The following is an 11714-nucleotide window of genomic DNA, read 5'->3' as shown; positions in this document are numbered from 1 at the left end:
TATATATATATATATATATATATATATATGACTTAATTCATGACAATTCAGTCACAATGATTACCATCATATTTTTTATTAGCAAAACATATGAATTAAAAATAAGAATAAAACCTAGTTTCTAAGGTAATTTTAATGGTAAAGCTTCATTTCCCATATATGTCTCTTACCTAAGATATAAAACTAGTTCATCCAATTGCTTTGAAATATGTATTTCATATCCAAATATGAGTTACATACATACGCTAATAAAAGCAATTCATTAAGAACAACACCAAGTATATTTAATAAGTTTTCAATGAGTGTTAGCTATTATTACTACTACCACTTTTGAATGTCAAATTAAAACTATAATCCTATTTAATTTACCTGAAATTTAACTCCAAGCAGCAATACACTCACATCTTGGTACACATGAAAATCTGTGCTTATTTCTCTGATATTTAATAAATAAGGTATTCACTGGCCTTCATAAAAAATAAGTTATCTCTACCTGAAGTGTCATCAAATTTCATCATGGGAATCATGTTTAAAAATGAATAGACTGCCCTAACCGGTTTGGCTCAGTGGATAAAGCATCAGCTGTGGATGCTAAGGTCCCAGGTTCGATCCCAGTCAAGGGCATGTACCTTGGTTGGGGGCACATCCCCAGTAAGAAGTGTGCAGGAGGCAGCTGATCGATGTTTCTCTCTCACCGATGTTTCTAACTATCTACCTCTCTCCCTTCCTCTCTTTAAAAAAAAACAATAAAATGTATATTAAAAATGAATAAACTGACTATAGTCTTTCATTTGTGAGATATCTTGTCCACAAAAAACAGTTGTAATCCATACTGTCAAGAACTGTGAAGGGTCTGTGATTTTTTTCTTACTTGTAAAATAAGTTACCCTGGCACAGTTTCATGGATGCTGGCAGAAGATATATGTCTCCTGGGTCAGAGATAAAAGACTTTATTGCAGAAATAGCAGTACTCAGAGTATCAGCATTTCTTATGCCAGTTCCTCAAGCTCCAATCCCCTCTGGGCAGTGAGAAAAGAGCCAGGTGACACTGGCATTTATTGTATTACAGGGGAAAAACCCTAGGTGGAGGGAATCTGAATATTTCATAATAGTCAAAGCGTATTGGAACTTGAGGGAGGCATTATGTTCATTTTACTGGACAGTAAGCAAACCTGTTTTTTGTGCCAATGGAGACCCTATCTCTACTTCTCAAGGCTCTTTGCAAACCAGCCTTTTGCTTCACAGAGAGGCAGTGCCTTTCAAGTCTCTTCACTACAAATATCCCTAAATATAGTCTACAAAATAGGCAGTTAGTACTTTTTTCTCATCAGGTGTGCAGAAGTGTGAGAGACCCATGAAAATTTTTCTCCCAATAATTATACATAGGATTTAGAGATGTAATGAAATGTTATGATTGACTTTTGTAGAATGAGGAGGTTATTCTAACTATCCATTTAACAAATTTCTATAATTCCTTGAAGTTTCTAAAATAAAATAAAAATATTAAACTTGTTGTCAATTTTGACCTTTGAAAAAGTAAATGAAATTCAAGGACTAACATGCATTTTGGGCTGCACTGCAACTTAAGATGCTTGGGTAGCATCAACCTCTCAATTGCATTCATGTGGCAGAAATTAATGTTGCTAAGGTCCTGCAATTTGAGCCAGAATAATTTGACAAAACGTTATCATCTATGATAGCATCAAAAGTGAATAATAACAACTAAGGACAAAATTATAAAAATAAATCCCTCAAGAATTTCAAAAATGTCCCAGAATTCAGGTGCATGAAATATTACTCTTTGAAATGTATCCAACAATAGGAATGTTATGAGAATCTGATTTTTTTTGTTCATCTCAGATGGTTGAGATTTTGATTTCCAATGATATTCAAAATATTTCTAACAGTCATACGGTTGCCATTTGGTTTTATGGCAACAGTGCAAAGAGAGATGATTTAATAGGATAAACAAAGAAGAGTCAGAGAGCGAGTGATTCGAAACAGATTCTTTTACCAGTTTAGCATGTATTCAGTTTTCACTTGCAAAACAGGGTCAAGGAAGTTAATCCCCCAATAGAAATGTTATTGTGAATAACAAAGTGGATTTTAAGCATCAGGGCTATATAAAAAATGAAAGTAAAGTGGATAATAGCAGTCAGAATGGACATATGCGGATTGCATTTATTTCCTTTTTCAGGGTCTCTGTTCAATAATATAATATATTATATAACTTTTTTTTCCAATTACAACTCTCAAGTAACAACAATGGAAAAGTTCATGAGCAGTTCACTCCTGTAATATAGAAAAACCACAACAAAGGTTTAGAAACTACAACACCAAGAAAAGAAGGCATATTGGTATATATCCTCTATATTCACTTCTACAAGAGGAAAAAAATAAATTTAGATTAATGTTGTTGTCAGAAATGTCATCAGCAGCCTCAGACACATGTATGCATGCTCTCTCGAGAGACACCGAGCAGGAATATAAGTAACTGTGTCTTAGGCTGCAGATTCCCTCTTTACCACAAAGTCCATCTTTGTGGAATAGCTGCTCAAATTCCAGTTGCTGACTTCACATATGTGTTTGATGCAAAACTGAGCCATGAGAAATGATGGTTTGTATCTTCCCAGATGCCTGGGAGAATGGAGAAAGGGTTCAGTTTTCTGTATGAAGTTACACTCAGTGGCACCATCTTCACCCACGCTCAAGGTACATAACATTAGCCAGTGTCTTTGCCCCGCTTTTTTTTTTTTGCTGTTTTTTCCTATTGAATCCCTGCATCTGAATCTAATACTGAGAAGAGAGCACTTCCCCCAGGACTGTTTGTTTAAAGGAGCCTTCTTTCCGGAGGGCTTTCTGAGAGAACACTGAAGCCCAAAGAGAAAGGGTAAACTCAGGTTCCAGAAACCAAAGGGAGCACTCAGGGAGGTCATTAGTTTACTTTTCTATAAATGCTCAGCTCAGTTCCTATTTTGGTTACAATTCTATCTTGGAGTCCCCATGGCTGCGAAAACCACTCAAGCCTCATTCTTGTGGTTTTCAGCATCACAAGAGCTCTTTGAAAGGAATCACTGCCCGTAAGTCACAGCTGACGATTATTTCCTCAAGAGTGCAGAATTTCCATCGAACTGTCCATGTATCACTTCAAAAATCAGGTGTTGAATGAAAATTATAAAAAAAAAACTCTTTACCTTTCATCTTTATTCCCAAGTGATAATTTCAGAAATTATTGGTAAAAATAAGTATGCTATTTATTTAGAAATGTTTATCAAGGGAGAAATGTTACAAATCCCAGGGAGTCAACTAATTGCTATTCTACAATTACATTAGAAAGAAATGAAAAAAAAAATTGGTCTGTATCTAAATAATGCAAAAATAATCAATCAATGCCATATATCTGATTTAAATGAAATAGATATATAAATTGAAGTGCATAAATGAGGTTATTTAAAAAGTAAAATAAACTTTAATAAAATAAATTATAAATGCATAAAATATATTTTGAATAATAGGTCAGTAAAAAGTAATAGTAAAGAAATGGGTTACTAGAAAAATAGTATAAAGTACATTTTACTGTGTAAATATATTTTTGTGTTTGGTGTTTAGAACAAGAGGAAAATGCATTTTTTTCTTAAACTAAAATATCTAAGAACTATTAGGTTTTCCTTTTATTAGATACGTGTTATAAAAGATAACTTAAAATCCACAACATTTAAATTGATTTAATGCATAACATAAAGGAATAACAAAGACAAAGATTCTATCACATTACATTAATTAGTTGATTTTGCAAAGATTGGTTTGGCTAATATTGCCATACCATTGAACTTTTAAAAGTTCACATCTCTCAATAGACACATAACTACCTATCTTTACCATAACATATGAAACATGATTTATAAGTTTTTAGAATCTTGATTACAAGGTACTATAAAATGATGTCTTAGTTCCTTTTAATTTAGTTTTATAAAACCTATAAGCATTTTCAGTAAGCCTGGAAAATATAATAAACTTGCCCTTCTTAGAGAGGAAACCTCTGAGGTCATGATCAGGGCTTCCCATACAGTACTTTGAGGATCATGACTATATTGCAGCTGCTGAATTAACTGCATCTGGGCTCACACTAGAATCTCTTATTATACAGTATTGATAGCAGAGTTGTGGGGGGAGGGGCAGGACCAAACTAATTTCACTTAGATACTGTCTAAGCAACATATATAAATAATAACAACAATAATAGTTAATATTTGTATTGTGCATTATAGTCAATGTCATAATTTTACTTGTGATTGTTTGAGTTCTAAAGGAATTCTGTGAGCTAGATATCATGATAACACCAGAGTAGATAAGGTATATTTTTCAAATCTCTATTGTTTATTATCTGTGTGTTAATAGGCAAATTAAAATGCATATATGCCACAGACTCCAAAATCTTTATCAGAGGCACAGAAATTTTGATCTTTGCTTCTAGGATAATATTCAAAATGCTCCAAAACATTTGAATAGAAAAAAAAATTAAGGTACTTGCTCAAGTACAATGAATAATTGGGAATATCAACATATAAGAAAAAAAAGGAAGCAAGGAAAGAGGGAAGGGATGTTTAAAGGAAGGAAGAAAAAGAAGAAGGAAGGACAATGGGGAAAGTAAAAAAGAAAAAAAGAAGGAAGGGAAAAAGAAAGGAATAAAAAGAAGACAAGAGGGGTAGTTTAATTATGATGACTCAGAGGCAAAAATATTTCATATAATTCAAAAGGAATTCAAGAAAAATTAACATATTAAAGCCAATCTGTACAAAGAATTGTCTTAATATATGTGCTACAAAACTGCATTTTATCTTTTGCATATGTATAAGTAATCAAAGGGAACATAGTTTTGCTTTATTTAGGCTTGTTGGTATTTTACTTACTTTATATAACACTGTCAATACTTTACATAATAATACAAATATACAAAATTAACTAATATTTTGTTTCTAAAGAGTATTTAAATCCACAAATAAAGGATGGTGTTAAGATAACACAGCAAGAATGATTATCGAGTGATAAATGACTATATGCAATGACTAAAATTATTTAATAGATTGATACTCACCAGAATATCTTTTCCAGCCCACTTGCACTCATCCCTTCTGGTGTAAGATACTGGCCACACAATCTAAGGGCAGAGAAGAAACGTTATTTTATGCCAATTAAGTTCTATTAATACTAGATCCAGCATTATAGTCTGTCAGACCAAGTTGGGGCAACTGAGATAAAGAGAGTTCCATAAAGCATTATGTGGCAGGAACCTTTCAGTTTAGACTATGCAGTGGCTTCAGTTCATTGGTATTAGCTTAAATCACTCATGATTCGTGTACCCAGGTGGCTTTGCTGTATATGAGAGCTGAGCAACACAGACATCCATGTAGTCAATCAATACAGGCATGCCTTGTTTTCTTGTGCTTTGCTTTATCACGCTTCACATATGTTGTGTGTTTTTACAAATTAAAGACAAGACCCTCCACCATCAAAAAGATTTTGGCCCATTTTATTGGGACACCTCTTTTATTGCAGAGGCCTCGAACCAAATCTGCCATATCTCCCAGGTATGCCTGTAGAGCTAATCCATGTGTAGTGGAAAGAACTCTAAGGCAGGCTGGGGAAAGAGAGATCATCTTGAGAGGAGGTGAGAATCTAGTGAAGAGATTGATTGCTCTGGATCCATTTCCCTAATCCAAATCTCAGCATGACATGCTAGAACAAACAGCTGATAGGATTAGAAAAACCCATCTTCGAAAGGTATATTTTTTAATAGCTAAGAGTAGCTTTATTTTACTTTCAGGAGATAAAGGGGGAAATGAAGCTAGATAGCTCTAAAAATAGTCACTCTTTTTACTGTAAGCAAAACAGACTAAGAAATAATTGTTTGTGTTTTCATGCCTAATATTTGGTCTTCATCCTTTCCAAAGTTCCTATATTTCATGAATACTGTGACAGTGGTTGATAACCAAGGTGTTCCTGGTGGCTTAGAGGACTGTAGATACCTTTCCCCTCAATCATATTAAAGCATTTACCCTCATCTAAATTCTAATATAATCTTTTAGTTTCCCTTAGCAAATCCAATGACACCTATCTGTATTGGGGCACAACAATTTAATTTTTGATATTTTAATAATAGGAGATTATATCAGTTCAAATATTGGGTGTTTATAATGTTTTATCATTTTATAAAATTCATATATAAATATAAATATGTGAGTGAATATATATCTAGACAATATGAGTACATATCACTTCAGAATATATATTTAATGTATTTACTTTTTTTCTGAATAGTCTTAACTTGGTTTATATGTTCAGTTAGTTTTAAAATTGAAAAGAACTGAATTATCTTAGAAGATAGCCTATTATTTTATAGATGAGAAAAATAGTAGAGCCATATGCCCAGGATATATCTTGGTGTCTCTTCTAACAATGAGACTTGTAATAAATAGGGGTGGGTAAAGGTAGGTTTACAGTTGTGATTACACTAAACACAGTTCATTCTTATATTATTATTTATTAATTATTGTATTATTTTTCATATGAACAACTGTAAACCTACAGTTGCCAACCCCTGCTATAATGAAATAATGAATTAAAGTTAGGTGACTTGCACAGTGTCATAATGTTATATCTCCTGTTCTTGAGTTTAAAATCATTATTCTAGTAATAGAAAACATAATTCTAATTTTAAAACATCCCACTTCAAACATATTATTTAACTTTAATTATATCACACTGCCTATAAAAGTAAATACAATTTACTTAAGGATTTACATCTGTTTGAATATATTTGTCTCTTAAGCTCTTTTGACCCTATTTTTAATGTTCTTCAACAACTTATTTCCTAAGCATATACTATTGTCATAAAGTCTATAGGGAATAATATAGTGTCATAATTCTTGAGGAAATTATAAGATGATGTTAGAGATAAGATGTATAAACATAAAGGTCAAAGAATTAAGACCAGAAATACTGAGTGAGGGAAAATGTTTGACATAGAATATAGCATTTAGACGCAGTAGCACAATTTCCACAAAATTTTCAGTCAATGTTTATTTTCAAAACTGTATAACCTATTAATTAAATAAGCTGGAAACACTAGAAAGGATTAGGATAAAACTGATAAATAGATAGTGCCTAAGTGACCCCATATGCAAAAGTCTGACACCGAAAATTGATCTTCCAGATGAGGATTTAGCAAACATTTTATTTAAAAGGCCAGATAATAAATATTTTAGGCTTTGTTAGCCAGATGATCTCTATCACAATTACTCAAGTCTGCCACTGTAGAATAAAAACAGACATAGACAATATGTAAATGAATGAGTGTCTGTTTTCCAATAAATTTTATTTACAAGCACAGTTGACACATGAAATTAAGCATGTGTACAGTGATTGATGAACTATGTATTTGCTGGCAATATAGAAATGTAGACATTTATATTTATATACACATAGTATATACATACATACATATATACATGAATTAAATTATAACATATTTCTATAATGGTTCAGGTATTTATTTTATGCAGGCAAATGATATAACTATATCATTTAAAAAACAACAACTATAGTTTCTTTCTTGAAGATTTTTATGGTTTACTGCAGCCATTGATTTGTGATGGTTAAATCAATGTATTATTTTTGTTTGCATCTGAAAAGATAAAGTATTAATTCAAACAAATTTTCAGTTGTCACACTGTTATATAGCTAGAGAATCCTTGAGATGTTTTAAAAGTACCACAGTGCATATATTAGAATAAAGATACCTTTTGAAAATCCTTGATATTAACCAGGTTGAATGAAAATATGTGATCTTTTGCTCCAACATACAGCCTGCTCCGTTCCTCATCCAAAAGGAAGGTATGGTAACTGGAGCTGTTGGCCAAGCCGTTGAAAGTGATCACATTGTTGGATTCCAGCATTTCTGCAAGGTAACAAAGCAAGACATTGGGTGTTAATCTGAGGTCCTACATGAGCATAGACTTAACACATGGTGATCTGGCTACTGCCTGCTATAGTTACCAATCAATGATTTCTCTTCATTGAACTATATAGAAGCCATTTCTCTTTAAGAAATAAGAAATATTCAGAAACCTTTTTTTTTTCATTTCATTGAGATGGGAATTATACTAATTAGTTTGCTGAAGGAAGGGAGAGATATAGCTTGTGCACACACTGGTTTGATGGAATCTCTTTGCACTTAGCAATGAATTAGAATGGTTGGTATTCTATATAAAACATCTTTAATTTTACAAATATTGTTGTAAGTAGCTTCATTTGCTCCAAATCATTATCTAGAAGAATAAGCATTAGGGCCATCAAAGCAACGGTAGTCTGGGGAAACACTATTTAACCTCCTAGGCTATTTGAGGCCTCATTTTATTGCAGAATTTGAAACTTTTTGCCTTAAATAGACTCCCTGATCAGAGTAAAAGGTGCCCACAATTTAGCTTGGGACAAGTAAAGATCAATTCCTAGCTAAGACTACCATCCATGTTTCTATATCCCACATAATACACAGTGCCCTGGCCCAAATTGTGAGGAAGAGGCAATACATTTTCCCTTAAATATGCATGTAAAACTTCAAGAGTAGGCCCATCTGTGATATTAACCTTTTATCCACTTTGTATAATATTAAAAAGTATGTGTTCACAATCTAATTTGAGGATTCAGATTTGTTTTATTTATTTAGTGGAGTCATTCAACTACTAATTCAACAAATACATATTCAGTCCTTATTATGTAAACACATAGGCATTGGCTAAGAAGTATGTGGAGTATAAAGATTAATAGAACCTTTATGGAAAGTTACACAAATGGCATCAGAGAAGCAAAAAATGAAAAGAACAACAACAAAGAGAATAATAAGAACTGAAGAAGCTAATAGGGGATGGGGGAATTAATGTCACAAGAAGTGAATAATCCTTGGAGAAAGGGTGTGGCAATTAAACCTGGCCTTAAGTAATATATGGGACTTACAACAGCAGAAAGAGGTGTAGTACAGCATTCCATGCAGAGGACATGAATAAAGACCAGGAGGTAGAAATAAGGAAAATATAAGAGAAAGAAGTTTTAAGTATCTACTATATGCCAAAATCTGCTGAATGGTTTATAAGTACTAGGAGATTCACTTAAGCCTCATGGCAACACTATGAGATGAAAATTTTCATCCCCATTTTATCTCATGAGGAAATAGACTAAAACAAAGAAACAAACAAACAAACAAACAAACCTAAAAGAATATCCTAGGTCATAGAGCTGGCTTGATGTAGACTCAAGATATCTGCCTCAATCTGATGCCAGAGGCCAGGCCCTTTATATCTTGCTCCATATTACTTCTAGAATTTTTGAGAAAACTAAGAACTGATTGTTGAGCAGAAATGTAAGAAATGTAATAATACATTTTGGGGAATACAAATAACTGACTGTTGGGAAGTTTGGTTCCCTCTCATTGGCACAAAACTTGTCTTAGTTAATAGGCTTGTCAATATGTGTATTATTCTATTTGCTATGCATTTGGTCTTTTTATAACTCTCTGAGTAATTTTATCTGTAACTATTGCTTTCACCATTAGAAGTATTTTGACAAAATGCATATCTTCCAAGACAGATTTCCCATCAAAGGCCGAAAAAAGACTTACCAGAAACCTCTATCTAGATATTATTTGGTCTTTTTATAACTCTCTGAGTAATTTTATCTGCAACTATTGCTTTCACCACTAGAAGTATTTTGACAAAATGCATATCTTCCCAGACAGACTCCCTTCAAAGGCCAAAAAAAGACTTACCAGAAACCTCTATTTAGATATCGTACAAAAATCTCAGAGTCTGCATGACTTAAACAGAACTCACTTCCTTTTCTTTTCTGCATTACTGACGTCATCACCGTTCTGTATATTTTCAAATTGGTTGCAAATATCACTCACCCAAAAAATCATGCAAACCATAGCCTCTTCATCATCCACAGATCCAATCCAGTTATGTTTAACACTACAAGTTTTGTTTAACACTATAATAAGTTCTGTATCGCTTCAGTTTTATTTAACACTATAACAACTTCTCCTACAGTTTCTTTTGCTTATATACTCACTGTCACTGTCTAGTTCGAATTGTCATGATTTCTTCCCTTAATTGTTATAATTATATTCCTTCTAAACTTCCTATTTGGGTTTACATCAATAAATGATATTTTGCACTGCCAACAAAAGAATGCTTCTACAAAACCAAATATGACTTTTTTTTAGGTAAATTTGAGAGAGAAAGCTTCCATTGAATCCCATAGAAAAAATAAAGAAAAACAGGCAAGAAAATATTCATGCTAAATGAAAGGAGGACACAATAACAATGAAATATCAAGCCACAAATTTTTAAGAGAATATATCCAATACAGTGAAGCCTAAAACATTTTAATATAGAATGTTGAAATCTGGCACTCATCCATATATCCAAGGTAGGATAGAATTAGTAATAAAGGGGCTACAAATTATACAACTTATATTTAAAATGCTTTATTATAAAAAAACTCTAGGAATCCAAATGACTATAAAACTGTTGTAAAATATCTATAAAAATTGAAAGTATAGCTAAAATACAGAATTAGTAATAAAGGGGCTACAAATTATACAACTTATGTTTACAAATGCTTTATTATAAAAACAAACTCTAGGAGTCCAAATGACTATAAAACTGTGGTAAAATATCTATAAAAATTGAAAGTATAGCTAAAGTACAAAATCAGCATGATCATGATCATGATTATCATCACAACTAACATGTGCACACCAGGCACTGTTTTAATGAGACACACACACACACACACATGAAATTAATTGTGTGTGCATTATCCTTTTCTTTTATAAAAGGAAACTACTGTATAAAGTACAGTGAAGGCAGGAGTGAAAGGTATGAACATGAGACTACTCCACAGACTGTTTTTGATGGGAATTAAAAAGAAACACACCAATTACCAAAATATGAAAAAATGAAGAATATCTCTCCCCAGAAGAAAATATACCCAACATTTTGGATCTTCTTTCAAGTCAAAACAACTATTTGTAAACTCTTCCAGCTCACTCCCTCATTGTCAGAATAGGAGATAAAAGGTTTACCAAAATGCAATTAAAGAGCACAGAAAAAAAGAAGAATTGACTTAGCAAAGAGAATAAATTCTGGTTGTCAAAGTTCCAAACTAATAAGAAAATCAATTATTTTTGGAAGAAAAAAATTGATTAATGAGAAGATAACAGAAATGAAAGACAGGAAATAAAACCTGAAAATAGACATGTCTACAATCTAAAATGTCATCATCTTCTAGGAAAATCTAATTTTTCAGAAGGATCAATTGTGGAACTTACTAATAAAGAAAGGATATATTTGGACTCCTTAATAAAAACAAATCAATAGTACTTGCTTTTCAGTACTATAGCAATAACTACTAAAAACTATAGCTTAAAGCAATAGTTTAACTGGTCCCCTATCTTCAATTTCTCTCAACTTTAATATAATCTTTAAGGCATCCTATATAATAAAGAGGTAATATGCAAATTGACCATCACACCCTCAAGATGGCTGCCTACAACCAGGCCAGCAGGGGAGTTAGAGAGGGATGACCAAACGACTGAACAAGCAGGCTGCGTGGGGTGACCAGGCCGGCAGGGGTGTTAGTGAGGAACAACCAAACGA

At 32.6% G+C, this 11714-nt stretch overlaps 1 protein-coding gene across 1 annotated transcript in view; it reads right to left on the bottom strand.

Moving 5' to 3' along the window:
* SEMA3A (sema domain, immunoglobulin domain (Ig), short basic domain, secreted, (semaphorin) 3A) overlaps positions 1-11714 on the bottom strand; it is a 202311-nt gene that overhangs the window by 131515 nt on the left and 59082 nt on the right. Inside the window, exons 3-4 of the mRNA XM_005880033.2 lie at positions 7800-7957; positions 5096-5158 (exon numbers count right to left, since the gene is read on the bottom strand). Coding sequence (XP_005880095.1) covers positions 5096-5158; positions 7800-7957 — 221 coding nt within the window. The remainder of the gene's footprint in view (positions 1-5095; positions 5159-7799; positions 7958-11714) is intronic.

Source organism: Myotis brandtii, unplaced genomic scaffold, assembly GCF_000412655.1.
Source record: "Myotis brandtii unplaced genomic scaffold, ASM41265v1 scaffold621, whole genome shotgun sequence".
NCBI lineage: Eukaryota > Metazoa > Chordata > Mammalia > Chiroptera > Vespertilionidae > Myotis > Myotis brandtii.
The sequence above is the reverse complement of the archived record's forward strand: the minus strand, read 5'-3'. Positions and strand labels throughout refer to the sequence as shown.